The sequence below is a fragment of the Coturnix japonica genome, chromosome 6 (genome assembly GCF_054131305.1).
Source record: "Coturnix japonica strain WE chromosome 6, WE-NBRP24, whole genome shotgun sequence".
In the NCBI taxonomy this organism is placed as follows: Eukaryota; Metazoa; Chordata; class Aves; order Galliformes; family Phasianidae; genus Coturnix; species Coturnix japonica.
Genome location: NC_140668.1, coordinates 31,133,130 through 31,160,698, shown reverse-complemented (window position 1 = coordinate 31,160,698; position 27,569 = coordinate 31,133,130). Strand labels below are relative to the sequence as shown.

The window sequence follows — 27,569 nt, the reverse complement described above, 5'->3', positions numbered from 1 at the left end:
TCCCGTAGGGTCGCGGTTCCCCACAGCTGGACGGAGCGGGACGGGTGTCTGGGCTGGAGATGATGGACGCCGTGCCGGCCCGCGGCTGTCCGCAGGAGGACTGCTACTTTCGGAAGGTGAGCGGCGGGCGGAGCCCCGGGGTTCGGGCGGGATCCGGAGCTGCCATCATCACCGTCCCGGGTCCCGGTTTGAGCTGGGCTGGGCTCGCGCGCGGCTCCACACGGAGCCCGGTTCCGCCCGGCAGCTTTTCCGTCTCTCCGTGCTATTCGCGCCTGGCTCCGTCTCCTCGCTCGCTCTCGAGTAATTGCCGCGTGTACCTGTCGGAAGCCGAGCCGAGCGAGGCGGCGAAGTTAACAGACTCGTTAGGAAGCCTTTAATAAACATCTGCCCTCATTACTTCTCAGACGACGTGGGCGGTGTGTGCCGTGCACGGCGGCAATTACCGCTCTGTGCGGCCGCCGGCGCCGCCCCGGGCGCTCCCCTCGCGGATCCCTGCGGGGCTGCCATGAGCGGGCAGTGCCGTGAGCGGGCAGTGCCAGGGGAGCCGGGCAGGACGAGGTGAAACTGCACATCTCGCCCTGTTTCTCTGAGCAGTCCTCCCGTAAGCCGGTGAGTAATCGCTTGCAGGGAATCATGAAGCATGGCAAAGCCGGGATCGTCCAGAGTTCTCGCAGCGCCAGGTGCTGTGGGCTGCTGCTGTGCTTGACGTGTTAGCAGAGCCTCGCAAGCTTAGAGAAAGTCAGACTCCTTAAGTCAGGTACAAGTTGTCCGTTTCTCTTATTCGCCTTGTTGTTGGGGTCCGGATGGAGCCTGATGGCCGAGCTGTAGGCAGTGATGAGTGGGAGCCATTCCTTGCACTTGGACTGGCCATAGGATGGGGTCCTTTGTGGTTACAGCACTGTACTTTACAAATAACGTCTCATAAACAGCGTCAATCAGAGCCAGCTCCATGTGCTGAAAAGTTAGAAGCTATTCCAATATGAAAATACTCGAAGATAGATCTTGCACCTTATTATCAGCATCTTCCCCACTTTTGAACCACTTCTCATAAACGAGTGCAAGATGGACAGAAATCCAGTGTTCAATCTGGATAAGCTGGGGCTGCACCTTTTTCTCTGTTCACTCAGGAGATCTTTGAAAGGCTCTTCTGGCTCTCCTTTCTGTACCCTTAATACAGTTCTAAACATCAGGTCAGGTTAGAAGCTGAAAGCCTTCTGTCCCTAGAAGTTAAATGCAAACAGAAAGCCAGTATTCCCTGTTACACATTAGTCGAATGGTCTCAAAGATCAGAGCTTTTATTCTAAGTAGAGTCAGGAGAAGAAAACAAGCAAACAAAAAGAAAAACCTGGAATCCCAAACAGACTCACCCCGTGAACCCAAAGCATTGCTCTGGATAGAATATCCTTTCTTTGGACCGTACCTGTTCATTTGAATGGTATGCTGGATGGCTTTGTGTAACAAACTGGTTATTGAGCCAGTCATGTGTGTCCATGGGCTCCCCCCACCTCTCCAAAGTCCCTTTGCATTGTTTTCTGCTCCCTTAAAAAAAAAGTAATCACACTTTTCATCCCCTGGAAGAATCTGAGGGCTGTTCTACTTGTTCTGCCGGTGCAGAAACACTCCAGTTTCCAAAGCCATTGCATGTGTTTTGAGATGAAAACACTTACTGAGTTGACCTTTTTGATGTATGAGCTGCAGAGCAAGGTGAAAATGCTTCTGTGTCAGGACTGCTCATAAAAGGGCTCCCAAGCATTTTGTATGCAATGAGGTTGTCTTCTGTGCTGTAAAGGACTATTTAATACATACACTGAGATCTTAATATTGATTAAATTGAGTGGCTCCTACAGTATTCATTTGTTCAAGACTTTTGATATATTCTTGTGGTAAGTGGATTGCTGTGGGAAGTCTGCTCAAAGCTGACATAGTGCCCTTTTGTAGCCTTAAGTACAACATACCAGACAATCCACACTGGACACAGGATGCAAAATGTGAGAACTTATTTCCTAAATCCTTATTTTCTTTAGGGAGGAGGCTCTGTAAAGCCATAACTGGCTTTGTGTAAAGGGTAACAGGCAGAAATGGTGAAACAGAAACACAATCCTGCTTCCTTCTTTCACTCCTGTTGCCACACTAGGAAATCAGGCTTGCAGTGACTGCCAAGTCAGTCCCAGGTGGGATGGCTGGCAGCTTCTGCTGGCAGCTTTCAGTGCAACCCTCGGGCTCTCTTCCTCCATTGGTTCCCAGCTGTATCAGCAGCAGCTTTGTGTCCATTCTCTCCTTTCTCCTCATGACAAAGGCCCCTCATCTTTGCCTATGCAAACTGATTTCCCTTAAATCAATCAGTGACTTCCTCTGAGCTGGTTTTGAAGACCAGCCCTCCCCTCTCCCTTTTTTCTTCCTTTTAGAATACCTAGTTTTAAAACAATTATGCAACCATACAGGGTATGCACAGCTCCATCAGTATTGACACTACTCTCTTCCCCTTGCATCTCCTCAGAGAAAAAGGAGCCTCTTCAACTATTTGATTAGCCACAACTGAACTTCTGAGAGGGATTTTAGGTTTAAGCACCTGCTGGTGCTCTGAAAAGGATCTGGCAGGGTGGAAGGGGTACCCTACGTGGGCTTTCCATCAGTGAGGAGATGGAGACTCTCACTGGAAGTTTGCTTGTGTTTTTCTTTTTCTTTTTTTTTTTTGCTTTCTGGGAATATAATGCCTAAGGAAACTGGTTCTGCTATTGTTCTGGCTATCTCTGCCATCACACGTTCCTAATTCAGTATACCCTGTGGTACAATATCAGGGCAGACTGTACCTGTAGTTCCAGGTGGTGCTTGTGCTCCTGGATGACCGGCCTTGTGCCACAGCCTTCTCTACACAGAGTTCCACAATCCTCCCCTGGCTCTGGCTGTGAGCCTATGAATCAGCCATCCCTGTACCATATTCTATCCAGATCCACTCCCTGGCATTCTTCCTGTGAGAGAATCTATGGCCAGTAGAAAGTCCTGACAAAACTAATGATAAGAACAAATAAGTTGTTTTAAAAGCAGAGCAAGGCCTTCACATAGAAGGATTGTTCAACACACAGTACTTACAGGCCCATTTAGCTTACCTGAGGTGCTTATTCCACTCCAAACAGTGTATTTGATGCCATAGCTCTGCATCAGATTGCCTGTTCTTTATTTATACAAGTTCTTGTGGGAGAGGCAGCTCATTTTTTCAAGGTGTTTTCTGCTTTTTCTCTCCCCTCTCTTTATTCCAGAACCATCCCACTAAACCAGTGAGGCAGAGTAACCCAAAGAGCAGGTCAATATACAGAACTCAGGGTAGTTATGAGGCCGTGCTTGTCCACTCACAGGATCCAAACCAGGGTGGTGATTTCACCAGCCATAGAACATTGATGAGTAGAAGCAGAGTAAGGAGGAGATTTCCAGCAAGGCTTTTAGCTCATAACTTTTCTACCTTGGTTAGTTGTATTACAATGTCTTACACAGATGGTAACTCCTCAGGTTTCTAAATTAGGAAGCAACAATAGAAGGAAAAACCAACGTTTATTCTTCAAGCTTACCTTTTTTTTGTAAGTTTGCAGACACATGCTGGTACAGCACTATGCATCCTATCTTCAGTTGGGCTGTTTGGAAAGCAGCGTGCTGTGTGGACAGGCAGAGCAGTTGGACAGCTTGAAGAACCTTTACATTCATGTCAGTTGAGTGAAGATAATTGCTTTCTTTTCCCTTTCTGAAAGTCTGGAGACAAGAAAATTGTCATGTAGACCAAACTGATGATTCAGAAGGAAGACTATATAGTATAGTATATAGTAGTCCTTCCCGCCAGGATGAAAAGGCTAAAAACAGAACACAAGCAGTTCTGTAAATAGAGTAGCAGTCTGCAAAATAACGATGTTGGGAGGTATGATAACTTGCTTGTGAATCAGCACTTCCCTAATGAATCCTCCCTCTCCTTTGCTTTTGGGCTTTCTAGGGCAGGATTTATCCCCTGCCCTGCTGTGATTTATGGATCAGTTTACCAACCTGCTACACCTGTGCTTCCACTGGGGCTTGTCTAACCTGGCTGGTTTTAGTCATTAGTAGCCAGGCAACGATCAACATTAGCATTGACACAGCAGTTGCCTATTTGTTCTCTCTCTGCTTGTCTAGCCAGGCCAGAAACAACACTGAGGTGATTCACACCCCACATCATGCCGTGCTCTGTCCACTCATTATATACAAATTAAAAACAAAAAAAAGTAAAGCTGAAAGTAGGCCTTATGAGCAACTAGGGATCATCTGGAACATGGGCCATAAAGGCATGGGCTTCTCTGACCCACTGTTCATTTTGGCTAGAGAGAGGTGTGGCAAGATACTATTGTATAGAAAATGTATTTGGTGTAATACAGTTATTAATTATGAAAATTTATTATTAGTCTTTGGGCACTTAGAACTGTAGAATACCTGACTACAGAACAATTAGTTCAGGCTCTGGAATATCAGTTCTTCCTTAACTCCTTTTTTAAAGCAGAGATTAAAAACGTCTGCTGTTGAGAGGTTTGTGGTTAGTGCCCAAGATTTCAGCATTGAACTAATAGAATCTCCCAGAGAGAAGCTTCAACTACAGTAGTAGAAGATGGTAAGGAAATAATCATTTAGAAGCTATTCAGAGTCCTACTGGAAATACAAGTGGAAATGGTGCCATTTACTGTGACTTCTGTCATAGCCAAAGATTTTACCTGCATAAGAGAAGTTGCATACACATTTAAATGCCCGGAGGCTGTGGCCATCTGCAGGGTACAGGCAGCACAGGTTGCACTGGCTGGGAAGGAATGTTTTATTTTAGGTAAGAAGGCACACCCAGTTTCAACTCTGTGTCACCTTCAGTGTGTGGCTGGTCTAAAAGTTCAAACCATTACCTCATAAGTTATATTTATGCTAATTTCAGATGCTTCCTGTGATTGCTCATTGTTAGGCAAACAGTCATGATTTCTGTGTGCATCACGACTTAATGTCTGACGTTAATAGTATTCCTATTTTGAAGAAAGATCTGCTAGGCACTGAAGCTAAATACAGCTGCTTCTCTGTTCAGGACCTATGCTTTCAACAGCTTTCTTCCTTCTGCGATGGGCCTCTTCTAAACTTGGATAAACATGACAGTATTACCTGTATCCTTTAGACTGGGGATTTGAAGGCTTTGTCAGGTGGGAGGTAGAGGCAAGATGCTGTCTATTGACAGCTAACCTGCAGTGCCCAACTACAGGCTTGCCTATCTATCTTCCTTGTATCTGTGTAATCCATAGAGTAAAATCTCTCCCAAATCCCATGTGAGTCCCATGGAACCCATCAGCTGCTGTGTAGCTCTGCTTTATCTCCTGCTGCACCCCATCTGAGAGGCAGCAAGTTGCATCAAGATCCCAGGGGCATTCATTATGCTGTTTGCCAAATAAGCATGTGTGGGATAATGTTTATAGGGTTAAAAGTACAAGGTGAGATATCCAGCCTCCCAAGCTCAGGCATTAATTCTAACAAGAGATGAGCAGGAATCCCTTTGGAATCTGTCTGCGTGCTCCATTAATTAGTCAGAGGATTGCTGCAAAATGTGCATAGGCCCTGCATGGGCCAGCCTTCATCAGCTGATGCGTGTTTATTTTTCTCATACCAGTGTCTGTTTCTTCTGAGCACGTATCTACCAAGGTACACACCTAACATATGGTAAGAAACTGTTGTGCAGGACTTGCTTTTGGTAAGGACGTCATAGAAACTTACCAGCTTCCTGATACTGCGATTCAGCCAAGCAGGAAGAAATAGTAACTGGCTAATTGAACTTAGTTATTTTTTTTTCAGGGGCTAAGAACTATAACATTCAAACACTTCAAACAAACACACCTCTTCATGAAATGCAGTTGCACTCAAGGGAAAAGGGCTCTAAAACTGATAGCAGAGTTCAGTTTGAAGTGTCTTTACAAGAGGTATATTTACTCTTTCTTTTTTTTCCCATCAAAACATGCAATGAAAACTTCAGTCATACTTTATTCTTGATCACTTTTGTGACTTCATTAGTAACAAGTCAGTTTGTTAATGATAACACTGCTAATGTGTCAGTGAGGGTAAAATCCCCTTTGCTTTCCAAGTTGTCTTCCATCTGCAAAGAAATAAACAGTAATGCAATGGAACATCTCTCATTCTGTTGACAAGAATTGAAGCAGTAGGTGTGGAAACTGCTGGGAAGTTTGGCTGCCAGCTGTTCTAATGTACTGAACATCAGCGTTCTTGGGAGTGTCCATATGTGAGCTGCCTACAAATGCAGGCTGAGAGGACCTTTGACACGGAGGAAGACAAAATGAAGCTTTTAGTTAGACCTTAAGTAACTTTCAAGCACACAGAGGTTGTGCTTTACACAAGGAGGAATCTTGTTCAGATTTCCTGTAACATTTTTTGCTAATGTTGGTTATTTTCAGTGCTTTCTCTACGTCCTTGTACCTCTCAGTATTCTGGCAGCCTGTACAGTGAAGAGTTGAAGCCTGCACATGAGTACAAACTAGCTGAGCATCTCCAAACGCTATACAGAGGATCTAAAGCACAGTTTTCCATGAGGAGAGTCTACTCTGAAAACAAAGCCTTTCAGAAGCGAAGCACGCTGGGGGTGATCCAGATACCTCAGTTTGTCAGTGCCTTCTCCTTTTAGGCCTCAGGGGATTCTTTTTGCACTAGGGCATCACACAGCGATTAGTGGCTGAAATGAAGTGAAACACCTCTGCTGCTTTTCTTTGCAGAGTTTAAGGTCACTGCAGATTTGCATTCAGTGTTCACCTGGAGTCTGTTTGATTTCTGGGCTGGACCTTGATCTAACATCCATAGAAATAAACCAAACACTTCTGAGCTTTGTTGGCTTGAGAATCAGGCAGGTGATCTTCCTGAAAAAGTTCCCAGAAGTGAAGCTGCAAAGAAGGATTGGAATGAGGGCAGGAAACTCGTTTTGCATGCAGAAAGGTCAGGGAGTTCTAGGGAGGAGCTGCAGCCCTGGAGAGAAGCTGAAGGCTGGGCAGGGGATGATACTTAGCAAAGGGTGCTTGGACTAAGGGACTGGGTAAGAAGTTGGAAGAAGGGCATCCCAGAGGTGAGAGCCGAAAGCCCCAAGAATAAAGTATTCAAGCTGAATACAAGAAGTAAGACAAAGTCATTGGCAAAATTGAAATGAAAAGGGGCATGGATAGAGTGGAAGGGGAGAGACTTTGAACATCATTCGTAGAGATAGACTATACAGTGTAAAGTGAAGAGAAAGCAAAATTGGAAGAATAGCATGAGCCCAGAACAAGATGCAGGCTAAGAGCAGAAAGCACTGTGTAGGTGCAAGGCCACGTTGTTCCTGTGAGCATGCCTTACTTTTGCCTCTGAGTAAAAATGTGTTAAAAGGCATCAAGTATTTTGTACTTCAAAGACTACTTTTAATCTGATGTGAACAAACAAAATGGCTAAATATGCATGTACTCCCCAGTAAAAGTTCATCTTCTTTGTATTCTGTTTGCTACCAATGCTTTCTCCTCAAGGAGAGTATGTAGCACACATCCAAGTTTTGGGCTTCTGCTGTAATTGGTGCTTCATTGCAGAAATGTTTCTGTGATGAGAGTAATTTAACGTGACATGTGTTTTCAAATTATCTGGCACTCGATGCTTCAGAAAGTGTTTACAAAAGCTTCATGTCATTTTACCTATTTATTACAAACTTTTAAAGTAGGGATTTAAAGTTAGCTGTATTAGGCCATGTGCTGTCTCAGATAAGCTAGTGTAAACTGGATTGATCCTCTTGTTTCTCTGTTGCCAGGTCACTTTGCCTTCACCTGCCAACCCAAATAAAAACGTCATGGTCAGAACTCTGTGTTCTGTTTAAATACTTGTTTTTGATGTGCTGGTATGTTATTGCCTGACCGCTCATAATTAGAGCTTGTTGAGAAACTTTTCAGTGCTATTGTGTCTCAGGCAATGTTTTCTAGTCAACATGTAAAAGGGAGATCCCAAACTGCATAATCTAGTGGCTGGAATCCTTGTGGGAAAACTTGTATCGGATGGATTCGAGCCTTGTTAGTGTATAATGCGAGATCCAGCAGGACCCAGCAAACCTTAACAACACCCATGAAGGCCACTTGAAAGGACATGCTTCATTTAAGGGTAAACCTTAAGATGGAGTGATCTTATTTGCTTCAGAATCAGTAGTTCAGGCTGTGGGGATGTGCTGGTTGGCTGTAAAGGAACATTGAAAAGAAAAAGGTGGGGCGCAAGGAAAAGAAGAAGTGGAAGGCTTCTATTTATTAAAAAAGGGAGTTAAGATTGTGTTCCTCCTGGAAAAAAAACAGAAGTCAAGCAAATACACATTTCAGTTTTGTCTTATCAGCGCTCTCTGGAATACAATGGTTTGGTTCTCCTTGTGTAAACGTGCAGTATCTTTGTTCTTCTAATTTCATGTAGCTTTGCACGTACTCAGAAGTATTGTGAATTCTGGATTTAATGCCTTACTTTTTAAGGCTCAGTTTGCTGAGTATCTGAAGGTATAATAAACATTTTTCCCTATCCAGGTCTGTTGTTCCCTTATCCCATATTATTCCATCTTCCATCTTTGATGTTGAGGCACCCATATGTAATCCTTGTTTGTCCAATAGGTGATAAGATAAAGTAATGGGCAGATAAGTCATTACACTTGGCACTGTGATAATATACAGATGAAATATTGTACAGAGTTGATTCATATTTCACATTTTTGGTGCAGTATGCAAAAATGATGTTGCATTAGGGCAGCACAGACTTAAAGATCTGAGAGCATTCCTTAGATCTGAAGAAGACTGACGCAGATAAGCAGTACTGTGCCAAAAATGAGTTTAAGGTATAAAGAAAGGAACCGGGGTAAAGGGGTGGGAATTGTACCATCCATCTGAGCACCAGAAGGAACAAGAGAAGAGATTCTTTCGAAAGATCCTAAGTCTGTGGGGCTGCAAATCCTGCCTTCTGATAGAGTTGTATTTCCAGGCTTTATCTCCCAGTATGAAACTCAGATATTTTGGAAAGGTTAAGCAGAAGCATTAGTGAGATTTATTGCCTTGCCAGACAGCAGTTTTACAAAACACTGAGGAACTTAAATGCTGTCAAATTCAGTTGTAACTGGACAGTAGCTTCAAAGGATTTTTAGGAGAGAACAGACCGGCTCGGATGTATGTAAGCTCCAAAACAAATACTTTCGTCCTTAATTTTAATGTCAGATGCTTTGGTCATGGCATTTCTTTTGCTTTTAATAACCAAGTGTGAGAAAGGAAATGCTGTCAAAACGGTCATTTGTCATTGTCAACATAGGGAACTGGTATTTATACAGCACCCATGCCAACAGATTTAATTCAAATGCAAGGTTACTCATTTCTCAGAATCCTGTAACAACAGAACTTGTTTCTTTAATTCCAGGGTTGTAATCCTCTTGCTGAGACTGGTCGAAGCAAACTACAGAATCAAAGAGCTGTCCTAAACCAGCAGATCTTGAGAGCAGTAAGAATGAGAGCTGGTGCTGAAAATCTGTTACGGTATGTGCTGTCACTGCCCAGTCCTCCAGGCTGAGCAGCAAAATGTTCTTTTGTGGGGGAGGAGGGAAACTTAAATTACTACAGCTGGACACTTTGTGAATCTCCCTGCTTATCACTGTTGGGACATTACCTGCTGTAAAGTGCACTTCCAAAGCTGTGCTGCTGTAGCAAGTGGCTGCATGTTGGACTTGCTCTAACTAAACATTGGGGTTTCTGAGGGAGATACCAGAACCCGTCCTGTGGAGGGTGGTAAGCTACACCAAACACAGAGCCTTACAAATACTGTAATTAAACTGCTGCATGCATCAGAGCTCACCCAGTTATCTACATGGTGCTCAAGATCCTTTCTATTCTGTTTTTACATCTGGTGTGGATTATGCAGGCAGCAGATTTAAACCCTGCTCAAACTAAGCAACCTCAGAATATGACTGAAGTAGAAAACTTGCAGATAACAGACATTTGTAATATGAAGTACGAGGTTAGAATTTAATCCTTGGGATTCCCAGTTTTTCATCAAGGTACTCTGCAAAAATGGGGGATGTGCCACAAGGAGACCAGATGTATCATAAGGTTGTTCATAGGTATTTATGAAGGTTAATTTTAACTTAAAGGTAAATATAAAATGCTGCAAATTTATAAGTTTTTTTGTTGTCTGGTGATTTGAACTGTCTAACAAAGGGGTACAGTGTCTTAAAGCTGGATACAAATTCAGGCCCTTCATCTCCAGCTCACATCTGTACTTATTGGTTTCTTGTGAATGGTAATGCTGGATGGAGAATCAGGTTAGAAGTACACATGTAATGTCCTGAAATATGTAAATAATAAATCACACAGAAATGCTACGGGGCTGCATTAATTTCCGCTGTGCTAGCGGTCCTAGAAGTTGGAATGTAAATATATGGATGGCAAAAGAACAAGCAAATCCTATTTGCATAAGAAAAAAATATTATAAAGGTATTACAAGAAATATGTGCATCTTCCTACCTGTATTACTTGGTAGTAACACATTATGTAATAACAGCTTCTCCCCATAAAAGTGTTCTTTCATTCTTAAGATCAGAAGTCTCAGCAGATCATTATTCAGTTCATAAAGTGGGCAAGTCTCTTTTGAAAAAATACTTCCAAATTCCCTTCTCTGCCTCTTCTAGGAGGGGACCACAGAGTCTTAAGATCAGATAGGGATTCTTTTTAAGATACTTTAATATCGTTGATTAATGTATTTGAAAATGATCCTGACTCTTTATCTCACGAAAATTTAGCACATGACAAACCTTCTAGAGGTGTCTGCATGCTGTTATCTGGAAGCTGCCGTTCCCTCCTGACATAAAAGCGAATGAATTCTGAAACATGAGGTTCTGTATCATCTCTGAAAGGGATAAAAAAAATCCTAAAAATGCTGAGAATGCAAACGAGGGGGTCAGCTCCGCTTGTGTAACAACCTGTTCCTCAGCAATACAAAAACGATGTCTCTTTCTTTTGCAGGGCTACCACCAACAACAAAGTACGAGAACAGGTACTACTGGAACTGAGTTTTGTAAACTCAGACCTGCAGATCTTAAAGGAGGAGTTAGAAGGACTTAATATCTCAGTAGAAGTTTATCAAAATACAGAGTAAGTTTCAAGTTACTAAATTATTAACTGAACTTGCATATACCACTGAAAAATGAAACTGTATCTAGATGAATCTGAATGCTGGACAATAATTACCTGAAAGAACAGAGTTCTTGATAGGAAGAGAACATATTTGATGGTAGATTTGTTGACTAAGGGTTAGTCTGTATTGTTTGTCTTTCACTTGGGAAAGGTATGTGCCTTTAATCCTTAGATATGGAGTCCCTTCGTGAAGTAGATTAGTGTAAGAATTGAAAGGTTTTGAGGCATTATGGAGAAACACATGGGACCTAGCAGAATTTCTAGTACTGGATTGGCTAACTGGCTCAATGCATTCTAAAGAGAGCAAACCTGGCAAACCTATCTGTTCTGAAATGTGGTGTACACAACAATCCTCCTTAACTGGAGGATAAAGGCACGACACTGCTTTGGAGCTCAGAGCAGGCTTGTCATTCTTAAGATGTGTACTTCAGTAGTAGAAAGGTGTAAACTAACAGACTAAAAGAGAGATGTGCACTAGATGAAGTTGGGATTACACCAAGATGTTATTCCAACATTGAAAAGCATGCTAAATTTCCATGCATTCCTCTAACATAAAACTTTGAAGTTAAGGATTATTCACTGCCTGAATACTGCAAAGATTTCTGTATTGGTAAGATGTCCTACTGCTCCTAGAACTAAACTTTGAACATTTGATTAACATTAGCAGCTCAAGATGCAAACTGAAGTGCTTTGTGGAGGTGGGGGGGGATCATTTATGTTCCCTCTTAGCACTTTTCTCAGTCAGGGTTAACTTCTGGATGGATTACAGAGAAGCCTGGTTGCAAGGAATTAAGCAGTTTCAGTAGGGTACATTTCAATTTAACTCTAACCTGATGCAAAACATCTACATTTCATTTTTCTCAAAAGAAACTTTGTACAAGTTCCTACTGCCCAACCCCATGGCAAACTTTGACAGCTCTCTATTTGACAAAAGAATTTTACTAATCTTTATATACATATGTCAGCAATTAAGTAGCAGTGAAACTTAAGGCTTTGGGAATGAGAGACTCCAGCTGTGGTAATCCTGCTTCTGGCTGAGGAGGATTTGAAGTATCCGCATTCTCAGTGAAGGACGGGCAGTAGCTCATGGTGGGCCCTAGGGTGGGCAGAGTTGTTGCAGCTGGGTACTAATATGACTTCTCTCCTGATCCCATTTCCCAGTCTGTTTTGATCTGTTTTATTTTGCCTTTCTGATGCTGTTCATTCTAAGCTGTAGATGCTTTTTACATCCGCTAAATTAATCCGTGCCCTCTGCAACTGCTCTCTAGCCTTTTAATAGCAAATAGCTATTAATAGTTATCCTCTGAATCTTTTGTGTGTATAGTCATCAACATGAGGTCACACCCATATTACTAGGTTACAGGGTATTGTATTGCACCAGTTGGAAGTGTTGGCCTTCCCAGTTATTGCGCACATCTCAGTTAGATTGAGGAACATGACGTCACTTCTGCACTGATCTGGAAAGTCAGGACCACCTCCCTGACTGCCCAACACCTCCCTGATGCAATCCATGGTGACTTCATGGGTGTGACACCTCGGAAACGTGAAAAACAGAACTTCCTCTGAGAAACAAATGCTGATGTCTACAGGAATTGTGGGTGGTGTTAGGATTCATTCAATCAGTAAGTTGGGATTTTGCTTGCACGCCTCACTTCCTTTTGAAGGAAAAAATACAGACTTAGAGTGACGTAAAAGTGTTGTAAAGTGGTGTGGCTTTTTCTAAGAGCCTCGTCAGGAATAAAATTATTTGCACTGCCTGCGGTGATGTTTTCCCACTGTGTCTCAGAAGCCCTTTCCAAACTAGCGGAGCTGCTTTCTAGATCATGTCAGCCAAGGCTGCTCCACTGCTAAGGAAGCTGCACAGCTCCTCCCATCTCCCCCAGGTTGAATTTTCACCAGTAAGAAAATGATTTTGCTGTCTTTGGTGATAAGACCATAAATGAATCACACCCACGCCACTTTGTGCTGGTAATGAAACACTCTGACTGATGATTATACAGCTTGGAGGAAAAAGGAGAATATCAGATAAACCTCTTAATTGCCAGAAACCAATCCATTAAACCTAATAAACAGACTATGTACCTGGAAGCAATCCTCATCTCACTATTTTATAATTGGGTAATGTGCTTAGAGGAAAAGCAGTATATGTAGTGGAAGTAGCTTTCATTCATGCTGAGGGATAAATGGTACTTCCTTTTTTTCAGTCATTGATGGTTCCATTGGTTACTGTTTAATAGTGTGATCCAGATTTAAGTCCATATTCTCTTCAAGTTAGGTTTTTTGTAATGTTACAGTTCTCATCTTTATTGCCCTTCTATATTGAGAAACAGCTTGAGCTGTTTATGAGGTGAACACCTCATCTAGAAGCTCAGTTCTTTTAGTCAGGCCTTTCACTGTTGATAGGCTCTGGCCCTGCTTTTCCATTAGACACATAGCACTTCTCTATGTAAAAACATGGCTAGCATGTAAAATACTAATGATGCTTGTTGTTAATTACTGTAACTCAATGTGGCAAATTCGTAGCAGCCGTAGAGCTGTTTGCTATCTGTATAATTGTGCAGGTATGTAAAGGCAGCGCTGAATGGCAGGAAGGCAGCTTTTAAGAGTCTCCTTTTCTTAGTAGAAAAACAGTCTCAAATGAACAATGCACCTCACTTTCTCCTTCAGAACTCGCAGGCTTTCTTGGGAAGGACAGAGCTGTTGTAAACTATACACCTGTTACCTCACTACCCATTGCTATGCTTCCTTTCTGTCAAATGCAACAAAAGTAATTATCTTATTAATTTCCATAGAGAGACTTTCAGCATTCCCTTGGTACCTCTTGGCCTAAAGGAAACCAAAGAAGTAGACTTTACGCTCCCCCTGAAGGTAAATTTCTAAGACATATTTCAGAATAAATAGTTAATGGAGTAATTTCCATTTCAGATTTGTTTGAAGAAGTAGTTTATGTATAATTTTGTTGTTGTTTTATTTGTCCTAGAACTGAGATCCCAACGTGTTTAAAAATTACCCAGCCATTAACTGGGCTGTTGCCTTACATCTTAATTTACATTCCTGTGGAAAGAGAAGTGGGCATGCAGGAGCTGCTGTACTTAGTAGAGATGAAGATTTTAACATTGGTGCAGCGCTTCGCATGGCACTAAGAACTGCATCCTTTTAAAACTCATTGGAGTTGATTTAATGACTTCCTGGTTCCTTTATACCTTTTTTAGGACTTTATTCTGGAACATTATAGTGAAGACAGTTCAGAGTATGAAGATGAAATAGCAGACCTCATGGATCTGAGACAAGTAAGTTTATGTATGGCACCATGAGATTTCTTCCATCAAGCCTTTGAGTCTAAAGTTGTAAATAATAACATTTGTAAAGAATCAATGTTGCTATTTTTTATAGCTTACCGTATTCCTACTGACTTCATTTCTGAGACAGGGAACATGAATCTCTACTGCCCCATGGCTTTACAATCTTACAATGTCTCCAGTATTATACATATAATTTCTCTGTACCCTTCATAAGATACCTGCATTCTCTGTTTAATTAGCTCTGACACTTGCCCAACAGAACCTTCTTTCCATAAAGATTATGCATTACTTCCATGCAAAAGAAGAAAGAAAATAAAAACTTATTTGCAGTTCATCCCTGTGGCCTTAAGCTTACTGTTCTCACATTCCCCACATTTCTGTGATACACAGAAGTCCACAGGAAGTAGAGCTTTATCCTTGGTATTTCAGTATTCATCCTGTAGCTCAAGCCAACGCACTGCATTCTGATTTGTTGTATTTTAAGGCCTGCCGCACTCCCAGCCGAGATGAAGCTGGCATTGAGATGCTGATGAGCTATTTCCTTCAACTTGGTTTTATAGAAAACAGATTTTTCCCACCTACCAGGCACATGGGAGTGTTATTTACATGGTAAGTGTGGAGATCGTGTTTGTTTGTTTCCACACCCCCAGAACACCATTAATCTTTAACTGCATTCAATTTAATTTAAAGCATTTCAGTGTTTCTCCCCACCCTCATCCCACTGTTGTCACTGTTTGTTTTCGTTTTTAATATCAAGTGTAAACCTGACTGTGACGTAGCCCTTCTCAACTGTGTTAAATTATGATCTGGGTTACAGGTTTACACAAGGGAAAAAGAACATAATTTTGGACAACTGCACATATTTTCCTGGACTCTGAACTTTGTTGCATGAGGCAGATGCAACTAAAGGAAGAAAGACCTTCCTTTAGTTTGTTGGGTATTTGGGCCAGGAATGAGGAGTGACTTACTTTATTATAGTGCAGCATTTGCTAAATGTTTGCTACATTAATGAACAAGGATGGAGTCCTGAGTTCAGAGTTTTGATTGTTTTGATTGCAAATGGGAATAACTGCTGTGCAGCCAAGAAGAGCCATTAAATTCCCAGTCTAACTGCAAAAAGGAGCTTTGAAATACCTGTGATACAGGGTCTGACAGTACCAGTAGTTAATCTATGGCAACATTTAATAGTCATGCCTAATAAAAACTATGAGAACACAGCGAGCACATACGAATACTTCCCCAGTGTGCTCTCAGCCCCTGAAAAGCTTTATAGGCACTTCATAATATGCTTCTGGAGAAATGTCTTCAGAAGCTTAAAAACCTTCTGAAAGTTAAGGCTCAGATACATCCTCTGTTTTGCTGTAATCTGTGGCACCTAGATTGTCCTCAAAGAACATAATGGTATTTCTAGCCACCTTTTATTTGTACTGCAGCAGTGTAAATTAAGAATCACACTTGTTCTTTTGGAAAAACAGAGCAGAAGTGTCTGTAGCTCAGTGGACTCTGCACATCTTAACACATATTCTCATCATATAATTTTTCCAAAGGTATGATTCCTTCACAGGTGTTCCTGTGTGTCAGCAAAATCTGCTGCTGGAAAAAGCAAGTATTTTATTCAATATTGGAGCCCTCTACACCCAGATTGGAACAAGATGCAATCGTCAGACCCAGACTGGACTTGAAAATGCTGTTGATGCTTTTCAGAGAGCTGCAGGTAGAGCTGCATAAAAACCAGGAAGAACGTTATGCAAATGTTCCTAATCTCAGCCTGACTTCCAGCACATTTCTGCATTTCCCACTGACTTTTTTACACATAAAAGATGGAATGGGGAAATTTGAGAAGGCTAGTAAAGGGCTGAGATGAAGCTTTAATTCAAAAGCAGTTAAAACATGCTGATAAAGACAGTGAATGCTGTAGTTAATGATTAATGAACTGTAGTTCAAAGGTCTGAGGAATAGCCCTATTCCATTTTGCTCATTCTTTGTTTCATGTGTATAGCTGCTTTAACCTCAGTGATATTACACTGGACAAGAAACAGTTTTAAAGGATGATAAAAGGCTTAGAACTTAACTTTTCATATGGTCACCTCATAATTAATCTTGCTTTGTTGTCTGGTGAAACTTGCGGTTCATTTCAGTTAGACTGTATATTTTCCATAGATTCCAAAGGCAAACTTGGAAAACAATTTTTCTCTCAAGCAAAGAAAAATGTAAATTCTAATAAAGGGAACTGGATGTAACTTCTGGTGCTCTCATGAATTGTAATTTTGAGATTTGTGCATTTTATGGGAATGCAAACCAAAACCAGTAGGCCACTTTAATTTCTGCATGCACCAAGAATTCCTTCAGATTGCTGTAGTTCAAAGTGAAAATGTATGTTTTCAGTCTTATCAAACATGCTGGAATTAAGATCTGTTCTTTCTGTTTTCATAATGCCAACAAAACAATGCTGTCATTTCAGGTGTCCTAAACTACTTAAAGGAGACCTTTACTCACACACCAAGTTACGACATGAGCCCAGCTATGCTGAATGTGCTGGTGAAGATGATGCTTGCTCAAGCTCAGGAGTGTGCTTTTGAGCAGCTCAGTCTCCCTGGAATACGCAACGAGTTTTTCACGCTAGTGAAGATGACACAGGAAGTTGCCAAGGTAAAATAAGAGACTTCTAGGAATGTTAACAGAATTTGTTAAACTTAAATGTTAACAACTGTTACTGAACCCAAAGTAGCAAGGGACAGCACTAAAGCTATATTGAAAATTGCAACCCTTCAGAAGATGAAAATGTGAATACCTGCAATTCAATTATCATTACATTAGAATTATGGGCTATTTTAAGTTGAATAAAAACATCTGAAGAACACTTGGAGAGCAAACCTGTCAAAGGATTTTTTAACAAGCGATTTACTATATTGTTCTTTCAAACAGTACAGACCTTGTCCACAGTTCAGCACAGAAAGGGGCAGGGTTGTTTGTGTGGTCCTTCCAATAAGTGCTGAGCACTCAGCCTGTCTGTAATTTCCCGTCAGCTTGAGGCTATGCAAACTCAAGAAGCTAAAGTCCAAAAGAATAACTAAATTGTACCTGGGGGAAGGATGCAGCATCAGATTGGTAGGTGCTGTTGTGGGACTTGTATGAAATATGGAGTGGCGGGCTGTGCTCAGAAGGTAGAATTCATTCTTGAGGTTGTTGACATCAAAATGTGGATATGCCAACAGATGTGGATATGCTTTCTGAGCCAGATATAAAAATGATTCTATAATAGCTAATGTGGGCAAGGCCTTTCCTACCAACTCTGCAAAGCTGCCTTTACTTACTTCTATAGCTGTTAAGTACCAGGGACAGATTCTGGGATTCAATTAAAGCAGCATCTACTGCTGGAAAAGCTATTTCCATAAAGGATAAAAAGGAATCAAGGATCATAGCCCAGATTTAACTCGGCCATACAAAATTAAGGGTAGATGTGGCTCCACAGTTTGAGAAGCAAAGTGCAAATCTAGTGAAGTAATTGATGTGTTTAACTCTCTTAGCTGGATTAACATGATGAGATTTATTCACAAATTACTGTTTGTCATATGACCTTTTTGTGAAGCCATATCTATCAGCTAACTTAGTCCATCTGTTCTTGTACAGAATCGATTCATGTTTTCCTGTGAGGAAAGAAATCAGAGGTGGAATTTCACTTTTTCTTAAGACTTTGTTTCAGTCCTTTTTAACAGCACTTGTAGCTTTCTCTTTTTCCCCTCTTTGATGTGGAATTGTCTTAAGGCTTAATAAAATATCCTTTAGTTGAGCTCCTGGTAAGTAACATTAACTTCTCATACTTAAATTCTATGCTTTATTCTAGGTGGGAGAGGTTTACATGATGGTTAACACTGCAGTGACTCAGGAACCAGTCAAAGAGAATATCCCGTATTCCTGGTCTAAACTGGTACAGATAAAAGCGGACCATTACAGAGCTCTGGCACATTACTTCCTTGCCACCATTTTGTGTGACCATGAAAGTAAGAATGATAGATTTGTTATATATTCATATAAAGAATACCAACAAATGTATAAACTATTATAATTTCATCTTTGAATAAGACAAGGATCCTGGAACTTATTGATGTCAATCTGTCATTTTGTGGTCGTTTCTTGTTCAGATATGAGCCAGCCTTCTTTGTCCTTCACAAAGGAATGGAAAATTCAATAAGCAAACTTTTGCAGAAACAGAAGATATGTTATATCCATAAATCCACTATATGCTACTAAGTTGTTCAGTTGTTGTGATTCTCTTCTGACATATAAGCATTTCTTGCATACTGATAAAACCTACACAAGCCTAAAAACTTGAAATTCACATGAGTATATACCTGTAAAAATATTTGACCAGATTTGCAAAGAAAGTAGTGGTTACTGCACAACTGTAGACCTAAGAGCAGGGTATGAAGGGATGTTCAGTGGCTTTCAGTGTCTAACATTCTGTATCAATTATTATAGTGCAGTCCAGTGATGATGAAGATCAGCAGGAGAAAGCCTTATCTCAGCTGTATGACTACGTGCCAGAAGGTGTGATGATTCTCACCATTTTAAAGGACAAAGTTCAGAGGAAACAACTCGGTAACTGCCAATTTCACCCAGCTTGTGCATACAAGATGTAAATAATCTTTATTGCATCTGTGGAAGGCAGCTCTGTTTCTGTTCTTTTTTTCAGGGAAGGCTCATTTACGCAAAGCCATTGTTTACCATGAGGAAGCTCTCAGAGTCTGCGGCTTGTGCAAAAAACTTCGAAACATTGAAGTTCTTCTGGAGGTTCTGACAGCTGCACATAAGCGCTCACTTCTCAAATATGCTCAGCAGGAGACAGAAGACGACTTTCTCAGTCTAATCCAGGCTCCAGATATTCTTCGTAAGTATCCACAGCTAGAAATAAAGGTATCTAACCAAGTGTCTTGTGATGATCCTTTTCAAGGGATCAATATAATAATCTTCGGATCACACTAAGAAATCCAGGAAAGACTTGAAAGAAAAAAGGAGAGGGTAGAAAATGGATGTATGTGAAGGAGGTGAAAAAAGATGGTGTTTGAAGATGAGTTAAGACATAGTAGCAGTAGTGTGCTTCTGTTACCTGTTGTAGCATGAAATATTCACATGAAGGATCAGATAAGTACTTTCACGGGGATGTGACTTTATTATACAATTTCTCGTTACTATTTAAATATAATCAGATGTTTACTTACCTGTTTCTGTGATTCACATACATGTATGCATATAAAGAGAACAATATCATAGTTCTGTTGGAAAGGATTATTTTAAACTTTATGTATTGATACTTTGATTTTTGAAGGTATTTTTTAAGGTGACTTCCTTGCACATTTCCACAAAAATGAGTTATTCTGCAGCCTAGTAAGAATTTAAGATAGATTTCTAACTAGCTTGGAACACAAGAGAAAGAAATTCATGTCTTAACTAATACTGGAGAGAAAATGAATGTGCTTTTCTTTTTGTTTTAGCTAAAACAGAGCATAAAGTAGAAATGGTTCCTCCTCAGTTTTCCAAGCTGAAAGTTAAAGACTTTTTTCACAGACTGGTATGTAACGTGCTGAGCCCACCAACCTCATTTATACGTTATATGTGAACATCAGACAGTATAGCACTGCATGCTCACTGCTGTGTTACCTGCAGGGCCCGCTGTCAGTGTTCTCAGCCAAGCAGAGATGGACGGCTCCACGGACCATTCGCTGCCACTGGGAAACAGGAGAGCTGGGATTCAGCCTTAAAGGAGGCTCACCAGTACAGATTCATTGTCTTGATCCAGCTTGTTCTGCAGCAGTAAGTAGATGGGTGCACTATTAATGATTTATCTTTAGACTCTAGCATTACAGTCTTGTAAAAGTAATTTTAGCTTGTTCGTATCAGTGCATGGAGTATTTACTGAGATCTAGTGGATGTCAGTGTAGTCAAGTCATACAATCTGAACACATTTTTAGCGCAATATACATCTTAGTTGCTAGAGAATCTATATCCCTGACATCACATTACACTGCTGTACATTTCTTTCATTGTTTTCACAAGATAGAAAGCCCCAAATATGTTATTCCCCATCTAATTTGGGAAACTGGAAGAAATAAAGAAAAGTAGCTACAGCAGTAAGGATGAGGCTCAGGATGTGCCCAAAAAGAAAGGACACTTTAATGGTTTTTTATATGTTGTTTGGAATGGAATAATAAAACGACATACTGAGGTGGGTACAAAGCAAAGGCAGAAGCAACCATGTGATACAAAAAAGCTGAAAGAATAGAAATAAAAGCTGGAGAACATGCATCACGGGGAATGATAAGATTCCAAAAAAACCCACAGATTTAATTTAGGAGGAAAAAAAAGGATGTAAAACCATTCCAAAATCACAGGTATAACAGTAACTCCACAAAATGTAATTTCTGTACTTGAAATATCTGCATCCTTTTATGCTAGTTAGAAGTTTTTGTTCCACATGTTTGGCTACAAGGTGGTTTCATGGCTCCTGTGAGGGAAGTAAATACTGCCTAAGGGCAAGAAACATATTACATAGCTCAGTCATTCCAGATACTAACTTGTGCAAAATCTTTTGACAGTCCGCGGGCCTAAAAGAAGGTGATTACATTGTTTCTGTTGGTGGAGTGGATTGCAAATGGCTTGGAGTGAACGAGGTACTGGAAAAGTTCAGAAGCGTGGGAAAGCAGCCCATTGAGTTTGAGGTTATCAGCTGCCAGGATACAACAGCATCTATGGTACGTAATGAGGCAAATACATTTGTGGATGTGATATGCGAGGCTTTTTTTTCCCCCTGGCTTCAGTTCCTGCTTCATGTTTACTTTCACCTAGATATCCCACTTTGCAAGTGAATAGATAGTGCATTTACGCATCTGGTATGTTTTAAACAGTCCATTTCAAATCAGTAGAACTTGCATCCTGACTTAGCAAGCTGAAGTGGAATCTGTGTGCATAAGAATGGTTTGGGGCAGTGGTTTTTGTTGTTGGCAGCTTTACTTTTGTGTCTGTGGAATCACTTGTATTAAATATGCCCTAGAATTCATATTGCAGTTGCAGTCTACCTGCATTGTGGCAGGTAGAGCCACAAGGAAACAATAATTGAGTGCAGTAGAGCATCCAAGTCTACGTGCTCCTTTTCTATTTGCTGTTATCATAAATGACCGATATCATTTGTAGAAGAATTTACAGATCAATGTATGTTTTTTATCTTGGGGTATTTTAACTGTCTAGTCAGTTACAAAGCTGCCATAGAAACTCTGGACTAAGGAAATATGATCACAAGGTTAAAAAATGTTAAGCTCTACAAACATTATTCGTAATAAGGGAACACGTAGTTCAGCTAAATCCAGCGCTTCGTGCCTCTAGCATTCCCTGGCAAGCTTAGGCACTGAACACTGTTGCCTTCAAAGTGATCAAGGTGCCTTCACTGCCACTGGATTTCCTTGTTTTAAATTCATTTTCCTTGCTGGCTACAAGGAACTGCATACTTGTCATTCCAAGCTGCTGCAGGACACAAAAGGGCTACATTACAATCAGGCACAGCTAAGATAAGGCAGAGGGCTGTGCCTGCCAGATAACCCAAAAGAACATTCTACAGTAGCAGCTTGTTGTAATAGCTGCAATCAGCATGGGGTTTGTTCAGCATTTACCAAAAACACTAAAGACTTTCTGGACTCAAGGGACAACAAAGACTCGCCTTGAGGGATTTGTGCAAGAACTGCATGCCCAAGTGTTGTAGAGAGGTTGCTGTTTATGTCATACAGCACTTACTGGCTTTTAGCATAACTAACTGTAACAGCACCACCACTGTAAAGGGACTTGTGAATCTTTTAGATGTGCACAGTATGCCCCTGCAGTCTGCAAGGGCGAAATACCAGAAATCTCCACGCTCTGAAGGACTTTGTGTTCTGTACTAATTAATTAGCACAGAATTCTTGCTGTAGTCTGCCTTGGAAAACTATTTGCACAGTAATCTTTTGTTGTCTTCAAATTGTTGACCCATTTTCAGTGACTGGTGCTTATAATTCTTCTCTTTCCTACAGCACAGCAAGAGTGCCACTTACTCTGTGGGGATGCAGAAGACGTACTCCCTCATCTGTTTAGCCATGGATGAGAACAAGACTGATCAGGCCAAGAAAGCCCCACTCAAACTGCCTTTCCTAAGTTGGGGAACGAAAAACAGACAGAAGGCTGCAAGCACCCTCTGCCTTCCTTCAGCTGTGGCTGGAAGTTCTCAGGTTAAGAAAAAGCTTTCTCCCTTCACGCTTTTGGGTACAGAAAGTTCATTGTACTGAATCTTCCTGAAGGAGCCGTTAACATGAAGTTTTTTCTTCTAAATTTATATAAAATACATTGATCAATGTTATCTTTATCTATACACGTGTAGAACTTCAGACAATGCCACTGACTTCACTGACGACGAAGATCAGAGTGCGGCAGAAACTGTAGAACTTGAGTCAGATTTGGAGGTTAGAACAGAACGGTTTGGGAGAGATAAAATAAGGGTTTGTTGATGATAAAATGCCTTGCATGGAGACAGGACTCCTTTGGAATTTCAGAAGACATTGTCCATCCCCAGTTTTTATAACTATTGTAGATGGGAGTTATTTATTACCAAACTTGATGCTGCATGTGAAACAGTAGGGAACACAGCGAAGGATGATTTCGCTGTAAAAATGCAGAGTTCATAATGAGTTGCTTAACACTACTTCAGAGAATTGTCTTAAAGAACAAATGGGAGAGGAAGCTGTTAGAGAAAACAGCTTTATGCAAAGGGTGGGCTGACAATTGTTTTTATGCATAAACGTTCTCTGAGAGTACGAGGCATATTCTGTGGAATAGCTGGAATAACTTGGGAAGAGAATTAGAAGGCTCAGAAGTTGTACAATCTTTTAAGCTACAGAGGACTTTGACTCTTCTCTTTTTTTGATCTAGGTTATGTGTGCATTATTAAAAACAGGCTTTATGCCAAACTTGAAATTATTTAACCTAGTTACAGCATGATCTGCAGTTCATTACTCGTTCAAATTGATAGCTGTGGAACGAATCTCAAATACATTTTCTAGTATGTTGATCAAGAATATGTAAGTTGTAGTGACACTTTTAAAACATGAGGGAAAAAATACCTAGAAATCACAATAGGAAACCATTGTCATGCCAGGTAAGAAACTGATAGGAAATCTTCTACTTCTTGGAACAGCTCACGAGAGTGTATTGACAAGGAGATGAAAAACCTCTGAGTATTTCAGTTCAATTCTGCTATTTTGTGAAATTAATTGAGAGTTGCTAACACTTTAGTGTTAGTTAATGTCGCTGTCTACAGAGTAGATATTTGCTGTTTGATACTCCAAACTTAGGGGAAGGCTTGTGTCTGGGTATATAAACTTCAAAGGTGTCATTTCTAGTTTCTTTAATAATAGGTGTAAATATTTTAATGACTTATTTAAGAATAAAAATCAGATGCTGCCATTGGGTAGTGGCTCTTTGATTCTACCGCTGCTTGCAAAACAAAGCACGTGACACAATTTCACTATTGACTGTTAACATACCTCTCCAGGTTTCTGTAACACTCCTCTCAAGGAAAGTATCTCCATCCCTTAGGACTCTCAGCTGCACGGTGAGCTGCCTTCCCCTTCCCACCATCACTGGTCCCTGAGGAAACATGGGGGTAGGGGTCTTCATGCTCAAGCAAAAGTTTGGGTTTTAAGTGCCATACAAATACATACTTACTATTTTCTGACAGCTATTTAATTTTACAGGGAGCGGTAGGCAATAGCTAACAAGATAAATACCCATTTCACAGCAAATTATGACTAAAGCACTTTCATCATATACTTCTAATCACATAGAATATACAAAGCTATTTTAAAATCGAGGTTTGCCATAGATTCAGCCTTTAACATTATTAGTACTAGTTTTTACTACTTCGGTTGAAATTCATGTGGTGTACTGAGCCAGGTGGTCATTGGAGTAGTACAAAACGTACCTTGGTGTTTGCCTTGCAGGATCAATAGCCACGTGTGTTTTGGGTGTGAAATCCAGTGTCCATAGCAACATCAGTAACCAGTGACAGAAAAAGCTAAAACATTTATAATGAAGCTTAGGTATTTCCTGGTGAGAAAGTAGTATCTTGTTTTATAGCTCTGGAACTTCTGATGTTTACTATCAGTGAATTAATTACTGAAAAGCCATCCTGTAACTATTTTCATCCCAACTATTTTCATTCCTGCTATAATCCAAAGCCCAAGAGACAGGACAGGAATTTACAACACCTTGTCAATGGGTGCATAACAGCAATAAAAATCACTAGATGAGATAGCATTTAAGATAAAATGCTGTATGCCAGGAGCACCAGTTCACTTCATTGATAACTCCTAAAAAATATTAATACTGGAAACACAAGATAAGTAATGATCAAAGCTTCCCACTGTATTTTCTTTGCAACTTATGATTAATATATGGTAGTTGCTATATTTAATATTATAATTAACCATCCCAAATAGATAGACAAAAGCATTAATATCTATAATCTTAGTTTATTTGATATAAGGGAATAAGTTTGGTAACATCCTGTGGAATGAAAAAGGAACTATGGAAACAAGTTAGTATATCCAGAGATGTATTCAGAGAGCACTAAACACAAAGTGGTGTCTGCAAAGCCCTGCTGTACAGACACGGGAGATAAGTGAGCTGTGGTAACTGACACCAAGTGCTTCATTGCCCTGCTGGCTGTGATGTGAAGTAATGACTGTACTCAGCTGTGTTTCTCAGCAGTCAAATAATAAGGTCTCATTTAAAAGGTCAGGAACCAAAAAACGTGTGTATTTGTTGTGCCACTGTTTGTCCAACCACCGGCTCGAGTTCTTTGACAGATGCGTTACAGATCTGGTGGATGCTTCCAAACTGTTGCAGTAGAAGCAGCGCTTTTGTTTTCCCAACTCCTGGGATTTGTTGCACTGTCCGAAACATTGACGCTTCCGCCAGCTGTGAGCACTGCTTGCGGATAAAGGGGTTACTGGTGTGATCCTTACTTTGTTCACGGACCTGGAGCAAAACAAAACCATAAGCAACACCGAATGCCCTCTACTGGAGCTCTGTTTTGTTTCAGTGCATGCACACAAAGCCTTAGCAGGAAACCCACAGAATCACAGAATGAATCACAGAATGACCCGGGTTGGAAGGGACATCAAGGATCATGTAGTTCCAACCCCCTGCCTGGCAGGGCCACCAAACATACACCTTTACTAGATCAGGTTGCCCAGGGCCCCGTCCAACCTGGTCTTGAACACCTCCAAGGACGGGGCATCCACAACCTCCCTGGGCAGCCTGTTCTAGGGCCTAACCACTCTCCTAGTGAAGAACTTCCCCCTAACATCCAACCTAAATCTTCCCTCTTTTAACTTAAAACCATTTCCCCGTGTCCTGCTATGTCAGCCCTTTTGAAGAGTTTACTCCCCTCATGAATTTCCCATGAATTTGAGCTGTGACTTGGTCCATTGTTTGATTCAATCTGAGAAAGAATAAAGTAAAAAGAGAAACAACTCAGAAATTTCCCCAGCCTGACACAGAGCAAGAGAAAAAAAACCCCACAAGTTGGTTTTGACAGCCAAGTGTGGATTTCCTGGCGCCATCCAGTGGCACCTCAGTGCTACATCACACACAAAAAGCACAGTATCGGCTTCTTCCATTTCGTTCCTGTCTCCTGCTGAACTGCACCACCTGGCAGCATTTTAGGGTTTGTTTTCCTTACATTCAACCCAAATGTTGGGCTCCTTTAAGATCACATGTATTATTTTTTCCAAAAACAAGTGATGATTGAGTGGAAAACAGGTAATTCTCTCCCCATCATGTATTAAGTGTCTCTACACTATCATGAGAACTTACAATTTGAGTAATAAGTTGAGAAGCTTCTTCTTGATTTGCCACAGGGAGCAGCACCATTCCAAGCTGCAGCACAACGAGCTTTTGCACTGCTGAGAAGTACTGCTCGCTTAGTGGGGTCTTCTCAACAATCACAATCCCACCGAGGCTGCTGGCCTGTATTGAAAGGGGGGGATGGGTGGGAAAAGACCTCGTTAATAACAAGCTGATGGAACACAGCACAGAGCCGACCTGTCAGATGTGAGTTAGATAAAAGCAAATCAGAGGAATGGAAGCTGCAGAAGCAGAACTGGAGCTAAATAAAGTGTTGTGACACCGATGTGTGAGTTGTCAGCTTTCAGGTGGAAATATACTACAGCTTTTAGATCCACCATAAAAATAATCGTGAATGTTTTCAGAAGCACAGAATATACAAGCTGCAATTGGAAGCTTTTCTCCCTATGTGGTACTTACATTCCTAAACCGAACCAATCTCCGCTTGAATTCATCCCCTGCAACCAAATCTGCTTCAGAAATGTACAACACACAGATTCTGTTGGAAAGATGGAAATCCACGAGTCCCAAACCATCTTCAAAGATGAGTTTAGTTTTCCCTTAAAAAAAATACAGTAGTTTAAAGATACGTGTAAGTATTTAACTGTGCAGCTCTCCTAATGCATCAGTAATGCTGCTGCGTCGGCTGTGTAATTCATTTTAACAGCTGTTCTTCAACCAATGCAAATACAGCAGAAGTTTTATAACACAGCAATGCAGTGTTCCACCTGGCCCAGCCCGTTGCACTGAGCGGATCCATAGCGATACATCGCGGCCCGCTGTGCCCCGCTCACCTTGCAGCCTGCGGGCCAGCTCCGACCCCCGCCACTTCTCATTCCCCACCACATGTCCGTAAGGGACAATAACGGATCCCGGAGCCGCAGGGACGTTTCCTTTCGCCGCCATCGGGCCTCACTCGCCTCCTTCAGCAGTTACAGGTTAAAAAACTGAGATTTTAGAGCTCTACGGGCCAACCCATAAAGGCCGCAGCAACATCCCGCTCTGTGAGGTAAAGACCCCGCTCCCCTCAGCAGCTGCAAACAGCCCGCCTCGCTGCGCGCCTGATTGACAGCGCCGACCGCAAATAAGGAGACAAAGCTCCACCGCCCACTGCCAATGAGGAGGCGCAGGGGGCGGGACTTGC

At 41.2% G+C, this 27,569-nt stretch overlaps 2 protein-coding genes across 2 annotated transcripts; one reads left to right on the top strand and one right to left on the bottom strand.

Annotated features, from left to right (window-relative positions):
• The first annotated feature begins 28 nt into the window (after positions 1-28).
• Positions 29-23,980, top strand: RHPN2 (rhophilin Rho GTPase binding protein 2). Its single transcript, XM_015873938.3, has 15 exons — positions 29-116; positions 9,430-9,545; positions 11,028-11,156; positions 13,991-14,066; positions 14,411-14,488; positions 14,985-15,109; positions 16,048-16,214; positions 16,962-17,149; positions 18,345-18,501; positions 18,980-19,099; positions 19,194-19,388; positions 19,993-20,069; positions 20,165-20,311; positions 21,094-21,249; positions 22,555-23,980. Exons 1-15 carry the CDS (start codon positions 60-62, stop codon positions 22,804-22,806), a joined length of 2,040 nt encoding a protein of 679 aa, XP_015729424.1. The 5' UTR covers positions 29-59; the 3' UTR covers positions 22,807-23,980.
• A 1,047-nt stretch (positions 23,981-25,027) lies between these two features.
• Positions 25,028-27,477, bottom strand: FAAP24 (FA core complex associated protein 24). The gene is made up of 4 exons (XM_015873959.3): positions 27,220-27,477; positions 26,846-26,985; positions 26,396-26,548; positions 25,028-25,555 (listed from the first exon to the last, which is right to left on the bottom strand). The coding sequence occupies exons 1-4, from the start codon at positions 27,329-27,331 to the stop codon at positions 25,313-25,315; spliced, it is 648 nt and encodes a 215-aa protein (XP_015729445.2). The 5' UTR covers positions 27,332-27,477; the 3' UTR covers positions 25,028-25,312.
• Positions 27,478-27,569: the final 92 nt, after the last annotated feature.